General features: G+C 38.7%; 1 protein-coding gene across 10 annotated transcripts in view; it reads right to left on the bottom strand.

Annotated features, from left to right (window-relative positions):
• Window positions 1-27,442, bottom strand: part of dbnlb (drebrin-like b) — a 64,108-nt gene that overhangs the window by 1,334 nt on the left and 35,332 nt on the right. The window contains exons 9-14 of one of the 10 annotated variants that reach the window (XM_055167957.2): window positions 7,663-7,734; window positions 7,217-7,331; window positions 5,668-5,763; window positions 2,865-2,936; window positions 1,033-1,142; window positions 172-247 (exon numbers count right to left, since the gene is read on the bottom strand). In XM_055167957.2, the coding sequence (XP_055023932.1) occupies window positions 172-247; window positions 1,033-1,142; window positions 2,865-2,936; window positions 5,668-5,763; window positions 7,217-7,331; window positions 7,663-7,734 (541 nt within the window). Of the gene's footprint in view, window positions 1-171; window positions 248-1,032; window positions 1,143-2,864; window positions 2,940-5,667; window positions 5,764-7,216; window positions 7,332-7,662; window positions 7,735-27,442 lie in introns of all 10 variants that reach the window. The other 9 variants (XM_055167956.2, XM_055167958.2, XM_055167959.2 and 6 more) reach the window with 9 other exon arrangements.

The following is a 27,442-nucleotide window of genomic DNA, read 5'->3' as shown; positions in this document are numbered from 1 at the left end:
GCCAATATGCATGTAATATATTTATCATACGCTTTTTGCAAAGGCGTGATGTGATAAAATATTGTGCAGGATTAACAAAGCTGCAGCGTAATTGCGAGAGTGAAAAAGGAGAAGTGTGGGAAAAAATGTGCACGTCAGCATATACGGTATATCATGTGTACACGTACTCACCAGCTTGGTAGTCATATAGAGCCCTGGCACAGACGCCACGATCACCAGCCTGATCATATGTGTTCTCTTCCTCCACCTGTATGGAGATCATTACACCACATCATTTAAAATCATTCATGGTGTGCGCATTATTTTAAAGGCATAAATGTTTGTTTATTATATCCTAAAAATTTAATAACTATCTCATGAAACGACGTAGGCAGCGAAAATAAAATGAGGCAGTAACATCTTAGCCTAACATCTGCTATCCAATCAAATGTCAGATGAGAAAATCAAGTCTACATTATTTTCTGACTTAATTTAGAATTGTGTGAAAATATAGACATTAACTGATGGTAAGCACACAGTAGACAGTACCCAATGACTTCCATAGTATTTATTTTTCCTACTATTGCAGTCAATGGATGCAGTCAACTGTGTGCTTACCATCAATTACCAAAATATCTTCTTGTGTGTTCATCAGAAGAAAGAAACCATTTTTAAATTATTTTTTTGGTGCACTATCCCTTTAAATGCTTTATAAATCATCGTTTGAGTCTTTAAAGGCGGGGTGCATGATCTCTGAAAGCCAATGTTGATATAAGAAATCACCTAAAGAAACACGCTCCTTCCCCAATAGAATTTGGACCTTCTTTTGATAGACCCGTCCCACACATACGCAACCCATGCAATGATGTCGGTTAGTAGACACGCCCCTTATTGCTGGTTGGCTACAAGTGTGTTTTGGTAGTCAGCCAGACTCCCTTTTCCAAAGTGTTTTTCAAAAATCATGCACCCCGTCTTTAATACGTCTAACATTTAAACACACGCTTTTTGTAACAGTTTGTAAGAACTTTTGGGTTCTGGTACTGAGTGATGTACCTGTCCCGGATCCTCATAGACATTGACAGGTTCCACTACTGCCTCATACTCTGCTTCTGGCTGCTGAGGTTTTATGTGCGTTTCATAATGAGTTTCAGGCACTTGTACATCTGAAACATCAATGACAATGAGAGAATCATTAACAGTCTCTTGCAATAACACAATCTCCCCACAGAGTGACGCTGACAAACAGCTTACTGACCGAACACAAAACATGAGGCTGATGAAGCTGGTGAATCTTATGAGAACAAAAAAACCCTAAAGGGTTTTGCTCACCCTTGAGTCGTTCCAAACTTGCATGAATGTCTAATGAATAAAACCCTACAGATCTGGGGCACCACTCACCCCCACAGTATTATTTTTTTCCAACCATGGAAGTCAATGGTGCCCCAGATCTGCCTGATTACAAACATTCTTAAAACTATTTCATTTGTATTCAGCAGAAATGTATGCAAGCTTGGAACGACTCGAAGGTGAGCAAATGATGACGGACGTTTCATTTTTGGGCGAATTATCCCTTTAAAGGATTAGTTCATTAGTCCAAATTAGATAATTTACTCACCACCATGTCATCCGAAATGTTGTTTTTTGAGGAAAACATTCCAGGATTTTTCTCATTTTAATAGACTTTAATGGACCCCACACTTAACAGTTTAATGCAGTTTAAAACTGCAGTTTGAAAGGACTTTAAACGATCCCAAATGAGGCATAAGGGTCTTATCTAGCGAAAGATTGTCATTTTTGACAAAAAAAAAACACAACTTCTTGTCTTCCTCCGGTCCTCTGATGCGCCAGCGCGACCTCACGCAATACGTCATGACGTCAAGAGGTCACGAATGGCGTATGCGAAACTCCGCCCCAGTGTTTACAAGTGTGTTGAAAGAGGACCGTTCCGACGTTGTTGTATGTGGAATGATAATAATTAATGTCTTTGTGTCAGTTTATTGTTTAAAATGGTCCGCAAATGTGCGTTTCATATATATAACACGTGACCTTTCTACGTCATTACGCAATTACGTTAGGTCGCGCTGGCGCACCACAGGACCAGAGGAAGACGAGAAGTTGTGGTTTAAAAGCGCATATTTTTCTTGTCAAAAATGACAATCGTTTAGCTAGATAAGACCCTTATGCCTCGTTTGAGATCGTTTAGAGTCCTTTGAAACTGCAATTTTAAACTGCATTAAAACTGTTAAGTGTTGGGGTCCATTAAAGTCCACCAAAACGAGAAAAATCCTGGAATGTTTTTCCCAAAAAACATAATTTCCTCTCGACTGAACAAAAAAAGACACCAACACCCCGGATGACATGGTGGCGAGCGAACCATCTGGATTTTTTTTTAAGAAAATTGACTAATCCTTTAAAGACGACAAAAAATATATCCTATTTTTACGACAATTCACATATTATTGTATTAAAATAAAGCATAAGTTACAGCCAAATACTAGTACAGCAAATACAACCATGATATATACATTTTGGAGCATTTTTGTATGTTTTACCTTGTTTGCAATAATTAAAGGAATAGTCCACCTCCTTTCAATATTAAAATATGTTATTACCTTAACTAAGAATTGTTGATACATCCCTCTATCATCTGTGTGCGTGCACGTAAGCCCTGGAGCGCGCTGCGAGGCTTCGATAGCATTTAGCTTAGCATAACATATTTTAATATTGAAAATGAGTAGAACATTCCTTCAAACATACAAGCTAAAACTTTCTATTTTTTTATGAAATATGACAAATGTCATGAGATTTAAGGAAATGTTGCTAATACATCCGATACAGCGACCGAAGTGAGAGGAACTGAAAATTTTTGTGTTTGTAAATCCCACCTTCATATTCTGGCTCAGGTTCTGGCTCTGGTTCCACATACTGAGTTCTGGGCGGTTCATCAAAACTGGTCTCTACTGAAGAACACACACATGCATGGACACGCAAAACACACACATGCATTGTAACACGCACAAACTGGGACAACTCAATTTTCAGTTTTACATACAGAGGTGGAGTGAAGAGTTCAAACTAGGAGTTAGCAGTATGACCAATATCTTAAATCATGATATGAGTCATTTAAATATTGAGGTTACACATCATTTACATATCAAGCGATTTATAGTGCATTACAGCTATATATTAATCTTTTGGTGAGTTTCCTGAGAATCAAACCCCTTTCACATTCAAATCAGTGTAACTGTGGTATTTTTTGGTCTAGAAGCCTAATCTTGGTCTTTTTTTAAATAGAACACTTTTAAGTTTTTCAATTAATTGTCTGGAGTTGTTCAAATGAAATAATAAAGTTGTTATAGCAGTTTAAGTTTGTTTTAAAATCTAAAATAATGTTATATTAACTCTTTTCCCGCCAGCGTTTAAAAAAAAAGTTTCCAGCCAGCGCCAACATTTTTCATGATTTTCACAAAAGTTCAATGCCTTCCAGAAAATGTTCTTCTTTAAATATATAAACAAACAATATATCAAATAAAATAACAGACCCTCCACTTTCAAAAAAAAAATTTCATCCAACCTTGATTAGTTCTCTTTTTATCACCTCTCAAATATGGGTAAGTTTCTTCAAAAACACCAAATTTGAACAAAAATCTGAGATAATTCCATATTTATGAAGGACTTTTTATAGAGATCAGATTCAGAGCGATCTTCAAAACATACACCAAGTTCTTACTCTTTCATGCTTCTGGGTTGTATAAGTTGCAGAAGAGCGCCACCTGGTGGATAATAGCTGTGTTACGGATTGCTGGAAAATAATCGTCAAAGGCAGGAAAGCGTTTTTTCTTACTTGACGAGTTAACTTGTCAATGGTGGGGAAAGAGTTAAGTATATATTTTCTATAAAAATCTTTAGAAAAATTAAAAATGTTTCACATAAAAAATGCACTAGTTTTGATCCAAATTCAAGTTTAAAATCACAAAAAATTAGGTTTTTGTGACACTTTTAGTAGATTTTCCAACAATGGCCACTAGGTGTCATTGGTTTAATGCATACTCTTATCACAAATTAATAAATTACTGTCACTGCATTATTATTAGTGCAAAAAGCTTTTTTTAGAGCTTTCCAACAATATATAGTGTTTGTCAACATTATGTTAGGTTTGGAGTAGGCTATTAGTGTTATAAATATGTAATAACAACCAGATATTTTACAAAATGACTTCCACTACATCATTCTTTTTGTAAAATGGTGACAAAATATATAATCTAAACTCCAAAAGCTTTCCAACGATATATAGTGTGTCAAGATTATTTTAGTTTTCGAAAAGGCTATTATCGATATCATGGTTACGTAAAAAATTTGGGCCCGGTTGCTTTTGTTTTAAAAGCATGCATTAGGTTTTATTTCAATGCACAGTGTATTTATGTTAATTTTATGCAATAAAAATTACATTTGCACCATTTTTATGAAAGTTAAGACCTGAAAAAATGTCAAATGATGTAACCGGCAATTGCGCCAAAGAATGAGAAATAGAAAATATTTTATCCACCTTGATGGCATTTAAACGTAATCATTTAAAAAATATATTTTAAAATCTAATTTTATTAGGTATTTCTTAATGTAAATTTTTCTTAATGTTTTTGTAATATTTGTCCTGTCATATGCTGAAAACAGTTCTTTTTTTTAAAAAAAATCTTTGACAAATGATTTAAAATGTATGTTAAAAAAATCATATTACACTAAACTAGATAATTATATTTTATTACACATTTTTTATGAATATATTTATATTTTCATTTAAAAAATACTAGTTACACCAATTGACGTTTTTTAAATTATCCCCCAAATATTCTTTCAAAAAGAAGTAAAACCAGAAATTTTAGACTTGGTCTTAAAAAAAGAAAATGTATGCAAGTAATCTGCAAATTTATTTTGCAATTTTAACCCTTTTAATTGAACCATAAAGACACAAAATAATGAACCGCCTATGGGCCCGTGACAGTTAAGCAGTTAAACAGAAAGATACAGTTTCATACTAGTTTATTATTTATCCTCATGGAAAAAAACTAAAAGATAAGATCATTCATAACAAAATGACAAGTCTGGTGAAGGCATCAGTATGAAAGGTAAAGAATCTGAATGCTGAATCAGCATGTTCAAACCTATTGCAACATAGCCGACACGCATACCTGTGACCGTAAATCAATTAAATTCACTATTAGTTTTGCAAGCGGTGTGATGTTGCAAGCAGCGTGCCATGACAAGTCAAACCTAAATCAGTCCTGTAAAAATATTCAATGATATCTACACTAAAGTTTCTTGGATGCACTAGTTTGAATAGTTTTTTTTAAATGCGACACTGATATAACATAATTTGAAGGGTTTAGTATGTTTTCTGGTTTATATTTCTACTCATGCACGGTGTGAACTACTGTATCATACTGCCCAGACCTAGCGTGAACCGTTCGGCACTGCAAATATATGCAAAATCCAACACACACACACACAGTAACCTGGGAATCAAATGGTGAATTTCCAAAACATGTAGTGTAAAATCTTAAGCATGCACAGAGAACGTGCGAGTGACTTGGTTAGATGTTAGTCTCACATAAAAGCATTAAATCAAGAGAGAAATAGCAGAAAGTATGGAAACACCAAACCTTTGTAAAACGAATGATAAGGTCTGTGTACCTCTGGCTCGCAAGGGCGACGAAGCCTGACGCACAGGAGAACGTAATGGCTCTGGATCACATGACTGCTTGGACAGAAAAGGGCTGTTCAACCGCCCTGAGATACACAGAACAGAAAGCGACAAAGAGAAAGTCGAGCTGACAGATGGCTGACGGGGAGCGTACACAGAACAAGAGATGTCACAAATGTCGTTTTAGACAGAAGAACTGCAGGGCGGACAGACACAAACACGGTTGAACGGTGTAGAGAAGAATAAGAAATACCATTCAACAAACAACATTAAACAGTTAGATGCTGCATGCACAGAAAACAATACATCCAATACATACAGCGTCTCCAAAACATTATGCCTGACCTGACCGCATGTAGTTAAATATAACATGCAAATAGAAATAAAACCCTTTCAAATTGTGTGTTGAGATCTTATCACAGAAAACCACTGACCTTGGCATTGCTACCTGTTTCCTGCTAAAGGAAATCACTATAGTGTACACTCACCTAAAGGATTATTAGGAACACCATACTAATACTGTGTTTGACCCCTTTTCGCCTTCAGAACTGCCTTAATTCTACGTTGCATTAATTCAACAATGTGCTGAAAGCATTCTTTAGAAATGTTGGCCCATATTGATAGGATATCATCTTGCAGTTGATGGAGATTTGTGGGATGCACATCCAGGGCATGAAGCTCCCGTTCCACCACATCCCAAAGATGCTCTATTGGGTTGAGATCTGGTGACTGTGGGGGCCATTTTAGTACAGTGAACTCATTGTCATGTTCAAGAAACCAATTTGAAATGATTCCAGCTTTGTGACATGGTGCATTATCCTGCTGAAAGTAGCCATCACATGATGAGTACATGGTGGTCATAAAGGGATGGACAGAAACAATGCTCAGGTAGGCCGTGGCATTTAAATGATGCCCAATTGGCACTAAAGTGAGCCAAGAAAACATCCCCCACACCATCACACCACCACCACCAGCCTGCACAGTGGTAACAAGGCATGATGGATCCATGTTCTCATTCTGTTTACGCCAAATTCTGACAGAAATCGAGACTCATCAGACCAGGCAACATTTTTCCAGTCTTCAACTGTCTAATTTTGGTGAGCTTGTGCCTCTTTTTCCTATTTGTAGTGGAGATGAGTGGTACCCGGTGGGGTCTTCTGCTGTTGTAGCCCATCCACCTCAAGGTTGTGCGTGTTGTGGCTTCAAAAATGCTTTGTTGCATACCAACAAGCATGCCACGCTTAAAATTGCTTAAATCAAGCAATTTGCTTAAATCAAGCAATCAAGCAATTTCTTTCCCATTCTGACATTCAGTTTGGAGTCCAGGAGATTGTCTTGACCAGGACCACACCCCTAAATGCATTGAAGCAACTGCCATGTGACTGGTTGATTAGATAATTGCATTAATGAGAAATTGAACAGGTGTTCCTAATAATCCTTTAGGTGAGTGTATTATAGTAATGAAACGCAGAAGTACCTTATTATTCTCCGGGAGTGCTACTACCCTAAAGAGTTTGTGTGTATACAGAGGAATGGTACCTGGTTTCGGACTGGATGGAGAGGTGTCTGTTTTTGTCGGTTTGATACCCATCTCTCTCTGTTTGAACATTTCTCTGGGATTAACGGAGCGCTGCGAGATGAGAGACGCCGCTTCCTGTTACAAACACACAGGGATAGATACATTACTCGACTGATAGCACTGGTAGTGACCTTTATCAAAATGTGGTATTAAGAGTGACATCAGAGGATACGAGCCAGATTGCAGAGAGTCAGCGGTACAAGGAAAACAGCGTGATAGGAAGCAAGAGAGATCTTAACGCATCCTATAATGCAGATAAACCGAGATAAAATCACAGAGAAAAACAGTAGAGGCCACATTTGGTTAATAAAACAGTATTTAAGCTGTATGGTATGTAATATAAGACAAAAAAAAGGTAGAAATAAAGAAAGAAAAAGTTATGCCCTCCAGATTTCCTCTCACTTACGTTTGCCTTTTCCACCGATTCTCCGCGTTTAAAGGGTTTCTGCGGTGCTGCATGCTCCCTCTCCTGCTCCTCCTAATAAACATTATACACATTATATCTCTTACATGTGGCCCGTGTCTTAAATCCCACAGATCTGTCTGATTCCAAGTACTAACTCGAGAGACACTAGCTTTTATAATGGCTTTTATAGACGATAACCTTTATGCATAGCCACAGAAAACCAGACTAATTTAACAACGATAAAGCATCAGTGTCCTGTGTGCATTTGACCTACATACAAAACCACAGATTCAGCATGTATCATTTCTGTCACTGCTTCTCGGTTGTATGTTTTGGAAATATGGTTTTGAAGGTTATTAATGTGAAGAGAGGACTGTTAAACTGATCTCGTAATGGAAAGTGTATGACAAAATGCACTGTACTAGGAAAAAGAAACCCATGACTTATACTGTATGTAGAACTAGAGATGCTAGTTTTTAGTCAAGGATTGACCAGTTTCAGCCTTCTGTACAAAATGGAGAAGTGGATTGTCTAAACACGATTTTCAGTATGCAATGAACTTTTTTAAAGTGAAATCCACCTCTCATAGGGCTCCTGAATGCGGATGCAATTAGAGAGCATTTTTTAAGTAGTGCTAGCATTTTTATAACCTGTTGCTCATGTGCGACATGCAGATTTGGATTTTTCTCTCTTTGCCTTTATAGAGATATGTGTATTTTCTATGAGGAAGCGCTCTGGTCAAAGCGCGGCACGTCTTCACATCCCCATCACACAGCGTATACAACACATATCTATCCCGGACAATTGGATCCTCATACCAAAAGTTTATTATTTGCATGCGTTTTAAAGTTTCGACCGTTTAAACTTTCATATTCCTCACAGATGCTCTTGTCCACGTACACCCACAGCTGCCTGTCATCAGTGCACGTGAAGAGAACGATCTCTCCCACGTCTTAAAGCTACAGTAACCTAATTCATCTCTCAATAAAATCACTCTCTGCTCTTCACTAAAAGAACTGTTGTACTTCATATGAATGCGTGTATGTTTAATTCAAGTGTTTCATTTTCATTACTTTTAACAGACATAATTAATTTTTTTAAATTTCTCTTTTCAGAAGAAATATTTGTTGTGCTAATTTATTTCATTCTCTATTTAAACAATAATATAACTAAATATAGCTGCAAGCAGCAATGCCGGGGTCAAGCCAAAAAGGGCACAGAAGAAGGTAAACTTGAGTCCAGTTGAGCAGTTTAAAAAACCTAGCAAAACCTCCTGATTTCAGACAAATTAATATAACAGTCATCAGCTAAAAAGCTGTGTTCTTATTCAGTGAAATCTCTCCCTCACGTCTTGAGGAGCATTGACAACTAGAACACTGAAGGAAATGTGAGTGGTGCTTGCAGTGGTAATACTCAGCTCACAAAATGTTACAGTGGTGTTAATAAGTCAAAAGAGCCCACCCCCATGTCTCTACGCTGTTCTGATGAAGAGATATAGCTCTTGCAAAAACAGTTGATAAGGTATTCTCATTGGTTGCTAGACAGTAAATTGACATCCACCAGTGATTATAATCCAAGCCATGAAATGAATAATCCATGATGACTTGTGGTTTTAGATGTGTTGTTGCAGTAGTTTTAGGCAAAATTTTCAATTTTCTATCTCAAAACCACTAGGTGGCGCTGTGACAAAATTGTGCATGCAACTTCAGGTCATGATTACGTTACATCGAGCTAGTTTTATGACTATACACTTTAGTTTAGTGAAGAAACAGTTGTATGACCATAGGGCTGGCTTGATATCACAGGTTTTGTTCAATTATAACGCCAACTAGTGGTGCAAGCAAGCAATTTTTTTTGTGTAGCCTCAGACTGTGGTCGTACATCAGCGTATCAAATCTCGTGAAAAAATCTCTTTTCGTTGCGAAGTTATAACCATTTATGTGTAAAAAATACAAAATTTAAAAGGTAATTTTTCGTTTTTTGCATTTTTCGGTCATTTCTGATGAAAATTTTAATATAACGCCAATAGAACTTTTTGTTCAGAAGGTAAGGTTAGTTTCTTCCTATGGTGTTTTTGAGTCGATCAGAATTACGGTCGCGGAGATATTCGCGCGTGTTTTTTAAGCACTATTTTGCCGCACAGGGTTAACCGTAAGGCGAATCCTGGCATGTTTGGTATCGTTGGACTCGGCAACTATTCAAAACTCCAAGGAAACCAGTCCCTTGTAAATATGATGATCATAGCCAAAGTTATAGGCCTATAAAACATTCGTCTGGCCACTAGGTGGCGCTGCAACGAAACTGTGCATGCTCCCTCAGTTCCTGACTGGCATCTCAAGTACCAAGATTTGTGTCAATAGGCCTAAGTTTGGAGAAGATACAGCCTAAAATCTGTTTTTTTGCGCTCTATGTAAAATTTGTTGACGCGCTATACGACAACGGATTGGTTTATCGAAATTCTTTTAATAACTTTTTGCCTTGAGTGTCTCTAGATGCTGCATACCAATTTTCGTGGAAATCGGGAAAAAGCTCTAGGACGAGTTCGCAAAAGTAGGTTTTACGAATAATTCAAAATGGCGAAAAAATTTCATGACGGAAAATGATGTCATAGGGTCCAATCGAATCGTCTTGAGCCAAGGAATCAGAAGAAGCAAGAATTTTGTTTCTAGGGCTTACAGATCACAAGTTATAAGCAAAAACAGAAGTCCAACTTTGGACTGTTGGTGGCGCTAGTGGGTTAGACATAGAGACTCCAAATTGGCTGTGTGGACACATTGGAGTGTCCTTTATCAGTATGCCAAATTTCATAACTTTCCTACGTACGGTTCTATGGGCTGCCATAGACCGCAATGGCGGAAGAAGAATAACTAATAATAAATATAGCTGCAAGCAGCAATGCCGGGGTCAAGCCGAAAAGGGCACAAAAGGATGTAAAATTGAGATTGGATAAGCAGATTGAAGAACCTAGGTAAATCTAATAATTTTAGATGAAAAAACAAAAAAGTTATCAACAAAATTAATCTAAGTTCTTGTATACTGCAATCGTCCTTCTGTTATTGACAATCATGGAACATTAGAACACTGAAGGACATGTGAGTGGTGTTTGCAGTGGTCACATCATGTTACAACAAGTTTAATTAGTCAAAAGAGACCATCCCCATGTCTCTACGATGTTCTGATGCAGAGATATAGCTTTTGCAAAAACGGTTGATAAGGTATTCTCAATGGTTGCTAGGGAGTAAATTGGCAACCACCAGTGATTATAGTCAAAGCCATGAAAGGAATAATCCATGATGACTCATGGTTTTAGATGTGTTGTTGCAGTAGTTTTAGGCAAAAATACCATATTCCATCTCAAAACCAGTAGGTGGCGCAATGAAAAAATTGTGCATGCAACATCAGGTCATGATTGTGTTACATCTAGCTAGTTTTATGACTATACACTTTAGTTTAGTTAAGAAACAGTTGTATGACCATAGGGCTGGCTTGTTATCAAAGGTTTTGTTCAATTATAAGGCCATCTAGTGGTGCAAGCATACAATTTTTTTTGTGTGGCCTCAGAATGTGCTCATGCATCATCGTATCAAATCTGGTGAAAAAATCTCTTTTCGTTACAAAGTTACAACCATTTATGTGTAAAAAACACAAAATTTGAAGGTAATTTTTCGTTTTTTGCAATTTTCGGCCATTTCTGATGAAAATTTTAATATAACGCCAATAGAACTTTTTGTTCAGAAGGTAAGGTTAGTTTCTTCCTATGGTGTTTTCGAGTCGATCGGAAAAACGTTCGCGGAGATATTTACGCGTGTTTCTTAAGTGCTATTTTGCTGCGCAGGGTTAACCGTAAGGCGAATTCGGGTATGTTTGGTATCGTTGGACTCGGCAACTATTTAGAACTCAAAGGAAACAAGTCCTGTGAAAATATGTCAATCGGAGCCAAAGTTATAGGCATGTAAAACATAAGTCTGACCACTAGGTGGCGCTGTGACGAAACTCTGCATGCACCCTTAGTTCCTGACTGGCATCACAAATACAAAGTATCGTGTCAATAGGCTTAAGTTTGGCGAAGATACAGCCTCAAATCCGTTTTTTTGAGCTCTACGTAAAATTTGTTGACGCGCTATACGACAACGGATTGGTTTATCAAAATTCTTTTAATAACTTTTTGCCTTGAGTGTCTCTAGATGGTGCATACCGATTTTCAAGGCAATCCGGCAAAAGCTCTAGGACGAGTTCGCAAAAGTAGGTTTTATGAATATTTAAAAATGGCGGGAAAATTTTCATGACGGAAAATGACGTCATAGGGTCCAATCGAATCGTCTTGAGCCAAGGAATCAGAGGAAACAAGAATTTAATTTCTAGGACGTACGGGTCAGAAGTTATAGGCAAAAACATAAGTGCAATTTTGGACTGTTGGTGGCGCTAGTGGGTTAGATATAGAGACTCCAAATTTGCTGTGGGGACACATTGGACTGTCGTTTATCAGTGTGCCAAATTTCATAACTTTCCTACGTACGGTTCTATGGGCTGCCATAGACCGCAATGGCGGAAGAAGAATAACTAATAATAATAATAAAATTAAGAAAACTAACAAATACAATAGGGTTCTACGCCCCTTCGGGGCTTGACCCCTAAATATAGCTGCAAGCAGCAATGCCGGGGTCAAGCCGAAAAGGGCACAAAAGGATGTAAAATTGAGATTGGATAAGCAGATTGAAGAACCTAGGTAAATCTAATAATTTTAGATGAAAAAACAAAAAAGTTATCAACAAAATTAATCTAAGTTCTTGTCTACTGCAATCGTCCTTCTGTTATTGACAATCATGGAACATTAGAACACTGAAGAACATGTGAGTGGTGTTTGCAGTGGTCACATCATGTTACAACAAGTTTAATTAGTCAAAAGAGACCATCCCCATGTCTCTACGATGTTCTGATGCAGAGATATAGCTTTTGCAAAAACGGTTGATAAGGTATTCTCAATGGTTGCTAGGGAGTAAATTGGCAACCACCAGTGATTATAGTCAAAGCCATGAAAGGAATAATCCATGATGACTCATGGTTTTAGATGTGTTGTTGCAGGAGTTTTAGGCAAAAATACCATATTCCATCTCAAAACCAGTAGGTGGCGCAATGAAAAAATTGTGCATGCAACATCAGGTCATGATTGTGTTACATCTAGCTAGTTTTATGACTATACACTTTAGTTTAGTTAAGAAACAGTTGTATGACCATAGGGCTGGCTTGTTATCAAAGGTTTTGTTCAATTATAAGGCCATCTAGTGGTGCAAGCATACAATTTTTTTTGTGTGGCCTCAGAATGTGCTCATGCATCATCGTATCAAATCTGGTGAAAAAATCTCTTTTCGTTACAAAGTTACAACCATTTATGTGTAAAAAACACAAAATTTGAAGGTAATTTTTCGTTTTTTGCAATTTTCGGCCATTTCTGATGAAAATTTTAATATAACGCCAATAGAACTTTTTGTTCAGAAGGTAAGGTTAGTTTCTTCCTATGGTGTTTTCGAGTCGATCGGAAAAACGTTCGCGGAGATATTTACGCGTGTTTCTTAAGTGCTATTTTGCTGCGCAGGGTTAACCGTAAGGCGAATTCGGGTATGTTTGGTATCGTTGGACTCGGCAACTATTTAGAACTCAAAGGAAACAAGTCCTGTGAAAATATGTCAATCGGAGCCAAAGTTATAGGCATGTAAAACATAAGTCTGACCACTAGGTGGCGCTGTGACGAAACTCTGCATGCACCCTTAGTTCCTGACTGGCATCACAAATACAAAGTATCGTGTCAATAGGCTTAAGTTTGGCGAAGATACAGCCTCAAATCCGTTTTTTTGAGCTCTACGTAAAATTTGTTGACGCGCTATACGACAACGGATTGGTTTATCAAAATTCTTTTAATAACTTTTTGCCTTGAGTGTCTCTAGATGGTGCATACCGATTTTCAAGGCAATCCGGCAAAAGCTCTAGGACGAGTTCGCAAAAGTAGGTTTTATGAATATTTAAAAATGGCGGGAAAATTTTCATGACGGAAAATGACGTCATAGGGTCCAATCGAATCGTCTTGAGCCAAGGAATCAGAGGAAACAAGAATTTAATTTCTAGGACGTACGGGTCAGAAGTTATAAGCAAAAATGTAAGTGCAACTTTGGACTGTTGGTGGCGCTAGCGGGTTTGAGATAGAGACTCCGAATTTGCTCTGGATATTATTTGGACTGTCCTCTATCAGTGTGCCAAATTTCATAACTTTCCTACGTACGGTTCTATGGGCTGCCATAGACCGCAAGGTGACAGGAAGAATAATAAATAAGAATAAATAATAATAAGAAAACTAACAGATACAATAGGGGTCTTCGCCCATTCTGGGCTTGACCCCTAATAATTATTATTATTATAAAAAGAAAACTAACGGATACAATAGGGGTCTTCGCCCCTTCGGGGCTTGACCCCTAAATATAGCTGCAAGCAGCGATACCGGGGTCAAGCCAAACATGGCAAAAAATGATTCATACGTGATGACTGCCATGATTTAACATCTAAGTTTGCATTAGTTTTATGAAAAAAAGCAATTTTTTCGTATCTTGAGACCACTAGGTGGCACTGTGCCGAAAGAATAGATGGTGACTCAGGTCATGACTGTGATGACACATACCAAATTTAGTCTAAATACAATAAAGCGATACGGAGATATAGCCTTAAATGACTTGACCACTAGGGGGCACTGACCAAACAATAAATTATGACTCAGGTCTTGATTGTGATGACACCTACCAAATTTGGTGTAAATACGATAAAGAGATGCAGAGATATAGCTTCAAATCTCTTGACCACTAGGGGGCGCCGAAAAGTTTACAAGTCCCCTCTGAACATGTTGCTGATGAACCATACCAAGTTTCATGACAATACGCAATTGCGTTTCTGAAATACTTGAACTTAAAGAAAAAAATCAAAATGGCCGACACACAAAATGGCCGACCAAAAACCATTTGGTATCGTTTGACTCAGCATGCCTCAAGAAATCTAACAAGACCAGTCTCATAATTTTACATTCAAGTTTGCAATAGTTATAAGCAAAAGTAGACATTTTTTATATCTCGTGACCAGTAGGGGGCAGTGTGACGAAATGGTGCATGCACCCTCAGGTCATCACTGGTATGACATATACCAAGTCTCATATTAATACGCAAAAGTTTTGCGAAGATACAGGCTCAAACACATTTTGGCGTGCTCGCCCTCGCATTCTTTGATGCGTTATACGACATCGGATAGGTCTACCGAAAAGCTTTTGATAACTTTTTGTCTAGAGTGTCTCTAGATGATGCATACCAAAAATCAAGCCAATCACACGAGCGCTCTAGGAGGAGTTCGAAAAAATAGGTGTTCAATATAATTCAAAATGGCCGACAGGAAGTAGGTTTGACTCAGACATATTTGGTACAGTCGGACTCAGCATGAGCCAAGGAATCAATAGAGTGAAGTCTTATGTCATAGTGGCAATTTAATCAAATGATATAAAGATTTTAAACAATTTATTTACATATCCTGACCACTAGGTGGCGCCGTCCTAAAGATTTATAGGTGCGCTCAGAACATGTCACTGATAAACCATGCCAAATTTCGTAGCGATACGCCATTCTGTTTGTGAAATACTGAACTTAATGAGAAAATTCAAAATGGCCGACACCCAAAATGGCCGACCGAAAACCGTTTGGTATCGTTTGACTCGGCATGCCTCAAGGAATCTAACAAGACCACCTTCATGATTTTAGGCTCAAGTTTGAAGTAGTTATAAGCGAGAATAGGCATTTTTCGAATCTCGTGACCACTAGGTGGCGCTGTGACGAAACGTTGCAGGCACCCTCGGGTCATGACTGTAATGACATATACCAAGTTTCGTGTCGATACAATAAAGTTTTGCGAAGATACGGCCTCACGTCCGTTTTGGCGTGATCGCCGCCATATATGTTGTCAATTTATACGAGAACGCATTGGTCTATCAAAAAGCTTTTGATAACTTTTTGTCAGGGGTGTCTCTAGATGCTATATACCAAAGGACATGCAAATCGGACGGACGCTCTAGGAGGAGTTCGAAAAAGTAGGTTTTACGGAAAATTCAAAATGGCGGAAAGATGTGCATGACACAAATGACATCAACATGTGCAATTGAATCATCATGAGCAAAGGATTCAGAGGAAACAAGAATGTATTTTCTAGGACTCACGGGTCAGAAGTTGTGAGCATGAACATAAGTGGATTTTTGGACTGTTGGTGGCGCTAGAGGGTTTGAGTCAGACACACCAATGTTGCTATAGTAACTTCTGTGACTGTCCTCTACATGTGTGCCAAATTTCATAACTTTCCTATGTACGGTTCTATGGGCTGCCATTGACTTTTGGGTGGAAGAACGAGGAACAAGAATAACAATAATAATAATAATAAATATAGCTGCAAGCAGCGATACCGGGGTCAAGCCAAACATGGCAAAAAATGATTCATACGTGATGACTGTCATGATTTAAGATCTAAGTTTGCATTAGTTTTATGAAACAATAGAATTTTTTGTATCTTGAGACCACTAGGTGGCGCTTTGCCGAAACAATAGATGGTGCCTCAGGTCATGACTGTGATGACACATACCAAATTTAGTGTAAATACAATAAAGCGATACGGAGATATAGCCTTAAATGACTTGACCACTAGGGGGCACTGACCAAAAAATAAATTGTGACTCAGGTCTTGATTGTGATGACACCCACCAAATTTGGTGTAAATACAATAAAGAGATGCAGAGATATAGCCTTAAATGACTTGACCACTAGGGGGCACTGACCAAAAAATAAATTGTGACTCAGGTCTTGATTGTGATGACACCCACCAAATTTGGTGTAAATACAATAAAGAGATGCAGAGATATAGCCTTAAATGACTTGACCACTAGGGGGCACTGACCAAAAAATAAATTGTGACTCAGGTCTTGATTGTGATGACACCCACCAAATTTGGTGTAAATACGATAAAGAGATGAAGAGATATAGCTTCAAATCTCTTGACCACTAGGGGGCACCTGAAAGTTTACAAGTCCTCCCAGAACATGTTGCTGATGAACCATACCAAGTTTCATAACAATACGCAATTGCGTTTCTGAAATACTTGAACTTAAAGAAAAATTCAAAATGGCCGACACACAAAATGGCTGACCAAAAATCATTTGGTATCGTTTGACTCGCCGTGCCTCACGAAATCTTACAAGACCAGTCTCATAATTTTACATTCAAATTTGCAGTAGTTATAAGCAAAAATAGACATTTTTTATATCTCGTGACCAGTAGGGGGCAGTGTGACGAAATGGTGCATGCACCCTCAGGTCATCACTGTTATGACATATACCAAGTCTCATATTAATACGCAAAAGTTTTGCGAAGATACAGGCTCAAACACATTTTGGCGTGCTCGCCCTCGCATTCTTTGATGCGTTATACGACAACGGATAGGTCTACCGAAAAGCTTTTGATAACTTTTTGTCTGGAGTGTCTCTAGATGATGCATACCAAAAATCAAGCCAATCACACGAGCACTCTAGGAGGAGTTCGAAAAAGTAGGTGTTCAATATAATTCAAAATGGCCGACAGGAAGTAGGTTTGACTCAGACATATTTGGTACAGTCTGACTCAGCATGAGCCAAGGAATCAAAAGAGTGAAGTCTTATGTCATAGTGGCAATTTAATCAAATGATATAAAGATTTTAAACAATTTATTTACATATCCTGACCACTAGGTGGCACTGTCCTAAAGATTTATAGGTGCGCTCAGAACATGTCACTGATGAACCATGCCAAATTTCATAGCAATACGCCATTCTGTTTGTGAAATACTGAACTTAATGAGAAAATTCAAAATGGCCGACACCCAAAATGGCCGACCGAAAACCGTTTAATATCGTTTGACTCTGCATACCTCAAGGAATCTAACAAGACCACCTTCATGATTTTAGACTCAAGTTTGAAGTAGTTATAAGCGAAAATAGGCATTTTTCGAATCTCGTGACCACTAGGTGGCGCTGTGACGAAACATTGCAGGCACCCTCAGGTCATGACTGTTATGACATATACCAAGTTTCGTGTCGATACAATACAGTTTTGCGAAGATACGGCCTCACGTCCGTTTTGGCGTGCTCGCCGCCATATATGTTGTCAATTTATACAAGAACGCATTGGTCTATCAAAAAGCTTTTGATAACTTTTTGTCTGGGGTGTCTCTAGATGCTACATACCAAAGGACATGCAAATCGGACAAACGGTCTAGGAGGAGTTCGAAAAAGTAGGTTTTACGGAAAATTCAAAATGGCGGAAAGATTTGCATGACACAAATGACATCAATGTGTGCAATTGAATCATCATGAGCAAAGGATTCAGGGGAAACAAGAATTTAGTTTCTAGGACTCACGGGTCAGCAGTTATGAGCATGAACATAAGTGGATTTTTGGACTGTTGGTGGCGCTAGAGGGTTTGAGTCAGACACACCAATGTTGCCATAGTAACTTCTGAGACTGTCCTCTACATGTGTGCCAAATTTCATAACTTTCCTACGTACGGTTCTATGGGCTGCCATTGACTTTTGGGTGGAAGAACGAGGAACAAGAATAATAATAAGAAAACTAACAATAACAATAGGGTTCTACGCCCCTTCGGGGCTTGACCCCTAAATATAGCTGCAAGCAGCGATACCGGGGTCAAGCCAAACATGGCAAAAAATGATTCATACGTGATGACTGTCATGATTTAAGATCTAAGTTTGCATTAGTTTTATGAAAAAATAGAATTTTTTGTATCTTGAGACCACTAGGTGGCGCTGTGCCGAAACAATAGATGGTGCTTCAGGTCTTGATTGTGATGACACCCACCAAATTTGGTGTAAATACAATAAAGAGATGCAGAGATATAGCCTTAAATCACTTGACCACTAGGGGGCACTGACCAAAAAATAAATTGTGACTCAGGTCTTGATTGTGATGACACCCACCAAATTTGGTGTAAATACGATAAAGAGATGCAGAGATATAGCTTCAAATCTCTTGACCACTAGGGGGCGCCGGAAAGTTTACAAGTCCTCCCAGAACATGTTGCTGATGAACCATACCAAGTTTCATTACAATACGCAATTGCGTTTCTGAAATACTTGAACTTAAAGAAAAAATTCAAAATGGCCGACACACAAAATGGCCGACCAAAAACCAATTGGTATCGTTTGACTCGGCATGCCTCACCAAATCTAACAAGACCAGTCTCATAATTTTACATTCAAGTTTTCAGTAGTTATAAGCAAAAATAGACATTTTTATATGTCGTGACCAGTAGGGGGCAGTGTGACGAAATGGTGCATGCACCCTCAGGTCATCACTGTTATGACATATACCAAGTCTCATATCAATACGCAAAAGTTTTGCGAAGATACAGGCTCAAACACATTTTGGCGTGCTCGCCCTCGCATTCTTTGATGCGTTATACGACAACGGATAGGTCTACCGAAAAGCTTTTGATAACTTTTTGTCTAGAGTGTCTCTAGATGATGCATACCAAAAATCAAGCCAATCACACGAGAACTCTAGGAGGAGTTCGAAAAAGTAGGTGTTCAATATAATTCAAAATGGCCGACAGGAAGTAGGTTTGACTCAGACATATTTGGTACAGTCGGACTCAGCACGAGCCAAGGAATCAGTAGAGTGAATTCTTATGTCAGTGTGGCAATTTAATCAAATGATATAAATATTTTAAACAATTTATTTACATATCCTGACCACTAGGTGGCGCCGTCCTAAAGATTTATAGGTGCGCTCAGAACATGTCACTGATGAACCATGCTAAATTTCGTAGCAATACGCCATTCTGTTTGTGAAATACTGAACTTAATGAGAAAATTCAAAATGGCCGACACTCAAAATGGCCGACCGAAAACCGTTTGGTATCGTTTGACTCGGCATGCCTCAAGGAATCTAAAAAGACCACCTTCGTGATTTTAGACTCAAGTTTGAAGTAGTTATAAGCAAAAATAGGCATTTTTTCGAATTTCGTGACCACTAGGTGGCGCTGTGACGAAACGTTGCAGGCACCCTCAGGTCATGACTGTAATGACATATACCAAGTTTCGTGTCGATACAATAATGTTTTGCGAAGATACGGCCTCACGTCCGTTTTGGCGTGCTCGCCGCCTTGTATGTTGTCACTGTATACGAGAACGCATTGGTCTATCAAAAAGCTTTTGATAACTTTTTGTCTGGGGTGTCTCTAGATGCTACATACCAAAGGACATGCAAATCGGACAAACGGTCTAGGAGGAGTTCGAAAAAGTAGGTTTTACGAAAAATTCAAAATGGCGGAAAGATGTGCATGACACAAATGACATCAATGTGTGCATTTGAATCATCATGAGCCAAGGATTCAGAGGAAACAAGAATTTAGTTTCTAGGACTCACGGGTCAGAAGTTATAAGCATGAACATAAGTGGATTTTTGGACTGTTGGTGGCGCTAGAGGGTTTGAGTCAGACACACCAATGTTGCTATAGTAACTTCTGTGACTGTCCTCTACATGTGTGCCAAATTTCATAACTTTCCTACGTACGGTTCTATGGGCTGCCATTGACTTCAATGGCGGAAGAACAAGAAGAAGAAATATAGCTGCAAGCAGCGATACCGGGGTCAAGCCAAACATGGCAAAAAATGATTCATACGTGATGACTGTCATGATTTAAGATCTAAGTTTGCATTAGTTTTATGAAAAAATAGCAATTTTTTCATATCTTGAGACCACTAGGGGGCGCTGTGCCAAAACAATAGATGGTGCCTCAGGGAATGACTGTGATGACACATACCAAATTTAGTGTAAATACAATAAAGCGATACAGAGATATAGCCTTAGATGGCTTGACCACTAGGGGGCACTGACCAAACAATAAATTGTGACTCAGGTCTTGATTGTGATGACACCCACCAAATTTGGTGTAAATACGATAAAGAGATGAAGAGATATAGCTTCAAATCTCTTGACCACTAGGGGGCGCCGAAAAGTTTACAAGTCCTCCCGGAACATGTTGCTGATGAACCATACCAAGTTTCATAACAATATGCAATTGCGTTTCTGAAATACTTGAACTTAAAGAAAAAATTCAGAATGGCCGACACACAAAATGGCCGACCAAAAACCATTTGGTATCGTTTGACTCGGCATGCCTCACGAAATCTAACAAGACCAGTCTCATAATTTTACATTCAAGTTTGCAGTAGTTATAAGCAAAATTAGAAATGTTTAATATCTCATGACCAGTAGGGGGCAGTGTGACGAAATGGTGCATGCACCCTCAGGTCATCAGTGTTATGACATATACCAAGTCTCATATCAATACGCAAAAGTTTTGCGAAGATACAGGCTCAAACACATTTTGGCGTGCTCGCCCTCGCATTCTTTGATGCGTTATACGACAACGGATAGGTCTACCGAAAAGCTTTTGATAACTTTTTGTCTAGAGTGTCTCTAGAAGATGCATACCAAAAATCAAGCCAATCAGACGAGCGCTCCAGGAGGAGTTTGAAAAAGTAGGTGTTCAATATAATTCAAAATGGCCGACAGGAAGTAGGTTTGACTCAGATATATTTGGTACAGTTGGACTCAGCATGAACCAAGGAATCAATAGAGTGAAGTCTTATGTCATAGTGGCAATTTAATCAAATGATATAAAGATTTTCAACAATTTATTTACATATCCTGACCACTAGGTGGCGCTGTCCTAAAGATTTATAGGTGAGCTCAGAACATGTCACTGATGAACCATGCCAAATTTCGTAGCGATACGCCATTCTGTTTGTGAAATACTGAACTTAATGAGAAAATTCAAAATGGCCGCACCCAAAATGGCCGACCGAAAACCGTTTGGTATCGTTTGACTCGGCATGCCTCAAGGAATCTTACAAGACCACCTTCATGATTTTAGACTCAAGTTTGAAGTAGTTATAAGCGAAAATAAGCATTTTTCGAATCTCGTGACCACTAGGTGGCGCTGTGACGAAACGTTGCAGGCACCCTCAGGTCATGACTGTAATGACATATACCAAGTTTCGTGTCGATACAATAAAGTTTTGCGAAGATACGGCCACACGTCCGTTTTGGCGTGCTCGCCGCCATATATGTTGTGAATTTATACGAGAACGCATTGGTCTATCAAAAAACTTTTGATAACTTTTTGTCTGGGGTGTCTCTAGATGCTACATACCAAAGGACATGCAAATCGGACGGACGGTCTAGGAGGAGTTCGAAAAAGTAGGTTTTACGGAAAATTCAAAATGGCGGAAAGATGTGCATGACACAAATGACATCAACATGTGCAACTGAATCATCATGAGCCAAGGAATCAGAAGAAACAAGAATTTAGTTTCTAGGACTCACGGGTCAGAAGTTATGAGCATGAACATAAGTGGATTTTTGGACTGTTGGTGGCGCTAGAGGGTTTGAGTCAGACACACCAATGTTGCTATAGTAACTTCTGAGACTGTCCTCTACATGTGTGCCAAATTTCATAACTTTCCTATGTACGGTTCTATGGGCTGCCATTGACTTTTGGGTGGAAGAACGAGGAACAAGAATAACAATAAATATAGCTGCAAGCAGCGATACCGGGGTCAAGCCAAACATGGCAAAAAACGATTCATACGTGATGACTGTCATGATTTAAGATCTAAGTTTGCATTAGTTTTATGAAAAAAATAGCATTTTTTTTGTATCTTGAGACCACTAGGTGGCGCTGTGCCGAAACAATAGATGGTGCCTCAGGTCATGACTGTGATGACACATACCAAATTTAGTGTAAATACGATAAACCGATACGGAGATATCGCCTTAAATGACTTGACCACTAGGGGGCACTGATCAAAAAATAAATTGTGACTCAGGTCTTGATTGTGATGACACCCACCAAATTTGGTGTAAATACGATAAAGAGATGCAGAGATATAGCTTCAAATCTCTTGACCACTAGGGGGCACCGGAAAGTTTACAAGTCCTCCCAGAACATGTTGCTGATGAACCATACCAAGTTTCATAACAATACGCAATTGCGTTTCTGAAATACTTGAACTTAAAAAAAATTCAAAATGGCCGACACACAAAATGGCCGACCAAAAACCATTTGGTATCGTTTGACTCACCATGCCTCACGAAATCTAACAAGACCAGTCTCATAATTTTACATTCAAGTTTGCAGTAGTTATAAGCAAAAATAGACATGTTTTATATCTCGTGACCAGTAGGGGGCAGTGTGACGAAATGGTGCATGCACCCTCAGGTCATCACTGTTATGACATATACCAAGTCTCATATTAATACGCAAAAGTTTTGCGAAGATACAGGCTCAAACACATTTTGGCGTGCTCGCCCTCGCATTCTTTGATGCGTTATACGACAACGGATAGGTCTACCGAAAAGCTTTTGATAACTTTTTGTCTGGAGTGTCTCTAGATGATGCCTACCAAAAATCAAGCCAATCAAACGAGCGCTCTAGGAGGAGTTCGAAAAAGTAGGTGTTCAATATAATTCAAAATGGCCGACAGGAAGTAGGTTTGACTCAGACATATTTGGTACAGTCGGACTCAGCATGAGCCAAGGAATCAATAGAGTGAAGTCTTATGTCAGTGTGGCAATTTAATCAAATGATATAAAGATTTAAAAATTTATTTTTACATATCCTGACCACTAGGTGGCGCCGTCCTAAAGATTTATAGGTGCGCTCAGAACATGTCACTGATGAACCATGCCAAATTTCGTAGCGATACGCCATTCTGTTTGTGAAATACTGACCTTAATGAGAAAATTCAAAATGGCCGACACCCAAAATGGCCGACCGAAAACCGTTTGGTATCATTTGAGTCGGCATGCCTCAAGGAATCTAACAAGACCACCTTCATGATTTTAGACTCAAGTTTAAAGTAGTTATAAGCAAAAATAGGCATTTTTCGAATCTCGTGACCACTAGGTGGGGCTGTGACGAAACGTTGCAGACACCCTCAGGTCATGACTGTTATGACATATACCAAGTTTCTTGTCGATACAATAAAGTTTTGCGAAGATAAGGCCTCACGTCCGTTTTGGCGTGCTCGCCGCCATATATGTTGTCACGGTATACGAGAACGCATTGGTCTATCAAAAAGCTTTTGATAACTTTTTGTCAGGGGTGTCTATAGATGCTAGATACCAAAGGACATGCAAATCGGACAAACGCTCTAGGAGGAGTTCGAAAAAGTAGGTTTTACGGAAAATTCAAAATGGCGGAAAGATGTGCATGACACAAATGACATCAATGTGTGCATTTGAATCATCATGAGCCAAGGATTCAGAGGAAACAATAATTTAGTTTCTAGGACTCACGGGTCAGAAGTTATGAGCATGAACATAAGTGGATTTTTGGACTGTTGGTGGCGCTAGAGGGTTTGAGTCAGACACACCAATGTTGCTATAGTAACTTCTAAGACTGTCCTCTACATGTGTGCCAAATTTCATAACTTTCCTATGTACGGTTCTATGGGCTGCCATTGACTTTTGGGTGGAAGAACGAGGAACAAGAATAATAATAAGAAAACTAACAATAACAATAGGGTTCTACGCCCCTTCGGGGCTTGACCCCTAATAAATATAGCTGCAAGCAGCAATGCCGGGGTCAAGCCGAAAAGGGCACAAAAGGATGTAAAATTGAGATTGGATAAGCAGATTGAAGAACCTAGGTAAACCTAATAATTTTAGATGAAAAAACAAAAAAGTAATCAACAAAAATAATTTAAGTTCTTGACTACTGCAATCGTCCTTCTGTTATTGACAATCATGGAACATTAGAGCACTGAAGGGCATGTGCGTGGTGTTTGCAGTTGCAAAACATGGGTCACATCATGTTACAACAAGTTTAATTAATCAAACGAGACCATCCCCGTGTCTCTACGATGTTGTGATGCAGAGATATAGCTTTTACAAAAACGGTTGATAAGGTATTCTCAATGGTTGCTGGGGAGTGAATTGGCAAACACCAGTGATTATAGTCAAAGCCATGAAAGGAATAATCCATGATGACTCGTGGTTTTAGATGTGTTGTTGCAATAGTTTTAGGCAAAAATACCATATTCTATCTCAAAACCAGTAGGTCGCGCAATGACAAAATTGTGCATGCAACATCAGGTCATGATTGTTTTACATCTAGCTAGTTTTATGTCTATACACTTTAGTTTAGTGAAGAAACAGTTGTATGACCATAGGGCTGGCTTGTTATCAAAGGTTTTGTTCAATTATAAGGCCATCTAGTGGTGCAAGCATACAATTTTTTTTTGTGTAGCCTCAGAATGTGCTCATGCATCAGCGTATCAAATCTGGTGAAAAAATCTCTTTTCGTTACGAAGTTACAACCATTTATGTGTAAAAAACACAAAATTTGAAGGTAATTTTTCGTTTTTTGCAATTTTCGGCCATTTCTGATGAAAATTTTAATATAACACCAATAAAACTTTTTGTTCAGAAGGTAAGGTTAGTTTCTTCCTATGGTGTTTTCGAGTCGATCGGAAAAACGTTCGCGGAGATATTCACGCGTGTTTTTTAAGCGCTATTTTGCTGCGCAGGGTTAATCGTAAGGCGAATTCTGGCATGTTTGGTATCGTTTGACTCGGCAACTATTCAGAACTCCAAAGAAGCAAGTCCCATGAAAATACGTCAATCGGAGCCAAAGTTATAGGTGTATAAATCATTTCTCTGGCCACTAGGTGGCGCTGCAACGAAACTATGCATGCACCCTCGGTTCCTGACTGGCATCTCAAGTACCAAGTGTCGTGTCAATAGGCCTAAGTTTGACGAAGATACAGCCTAAAATCTGTTTTTTTGCGCTCTACGTAAAATTCGTTAAGGCGGTATACGACAACGGATTGGTGTATCGAAATTCTTTTGATAACTTTTTGCCTTAAGTGTCTCAAGATGATACATACCAATTTTCGTGGCAATTGGACAAAAGCTCTAGGACGAGTTCGAAAAAGTAGGTTTTACGAATAATTCAAAATGGCGGAAAATTTTCATGTCGAAAAAAGACGCCATAGGGTCCAATCGAATCGTCTTGAGCCAATGAATAAGAGAAAGCAATAATTTTGTTTCTAGGGCTTACGGATCAGAAGTTATAAGCAAAAACATAAGTGCAACTTTGGACTGTTGGTGGCGCTAGCGGGTTAGACATAGAGACTCCAAATTTGCTGTGGGGACACATTGGACTGTCCTCTATCAGTGTGCCAAATTTCATAACTTTCCTACGTACGGTTCTATGGGCTGCCATAGACCGCAATGGCGGAAGAAGAAGAAGAAGAATAACTAATAATAAATATAGCTGCAAGCAGCGATACCGGGGTCAAGCCGAACATGGCCAAAATCGATTCATACGTGATGACTGTCATAATTTAAGATCTAAGTTTGCATTAGTTTTATGAAAAAATAGCAATTTTTTGTATCTTGAGACCACTAGGTGGCGCTTTGCCGAAACAATAGATGGTGCCTCAGGTCATGACTGTGATGACACATACCAAATTTAGTGTAAATACAATAAAGCGATACGGAGATATAGCCTTAAATGACTTGACCACTAGGGGGCACTGACCAAACAATAAATTGTGACTCGGGTCTTGATTGTGATGACACCCACCAAATATGGTGTAAATACAATAAAGCGATACGGAGATATAGCCTTAAATGACTTGACCACTAGGGGGCACTGACCAAATAATAAATTGTGACTCAGGTCTTGATTGTGATGACACCCACCAAATTTGGTGTAAATACAATAAAGAGATGCAGAGATATAGCCTTAAATGACTTGACCACTAGGGGGCACTGACCAAAAAATAAATTGTGACTCAGGTCTTGATTGTGATGACACCCACCAAATTTGGTGTAAATACAATAAAGAGATGCAGAGATATAGCCTTAAATGACTTGACCACTAGGGGGCACTGACCAAAAAATAAATTGTGACTCAGGTCTTGATTGTGATGACACCCACCAAATTTGGTGTAAATACAATAAAGAGATGTAGAGATATAGCCTTAAATAACTTGACCACTAGGGGGCACTGACCAAAAAATAAATTGTGACTCAGGTCTTGATTGTGATGACACCCACCAAATTTGGTGTAAATACGATAAAGAGATGCAGAGATATAGCTTCAAATCTCTTGACCACTAGGGGGCACCGGAAAGTTTACAAGTCCTCCCAGAACATGTTGCTGATGAACCATACCAAGTTTCATAACAATACGTAATTGCGTTTCTGAAATACTTGAACTTAAAGAAAAATTCAAAATGGCCGACACACAAAATGGCCGACCAAAAACCATTTGGTATCGTTTGACTCGGCATGCCTCACGAAATCTGACAAGACCACTATCATAATTTTACATTCAAGTTTGCAGTAGTTATAAGCAAAAATAGACATTTTTTATATCTCGTGACCAGTAGGGGGCAGTGTGACGAAATGGTGCATGCACCCTCAGGTCATCACTGTTATGACATATACCAAGTCTCATATTAATACACAAAAGTTTTGCGAAGATACAGGCTCAAACACATTTTGGCGTGCTCGCCCTCGCATTCTTTGATGCGTTATAAGACAACAAATAGGTCTACCGAAAAGCTTTTGATAACTTTTTGTCTAGAGTGTCTCTAGATGATGCATACCAAAAATCTAGCCAATCACACGAGCGCTCTAGGA

The sequence above is a fragment of the Misgurnus anguillicaudatus genome, chromosome 5, assembly GCF_027580225.2.
Source record: "Misgurnus anguillicaudatus chromosome 5, ASM2758022v2, whole genome shotgun sequence".
Lineage (NCBI taxonomy): Eukaryota > Metazoa > Chordata > Actinopteri > Cypriniformes > Cobitidae > Misgurnus > Misgurnus anguillicaudatus.
The sequence above is the reverse complement of the archived record's forward strand: the minus strand, read 5'-3'. Positions and strand labels throughout refer to the sequence as shown.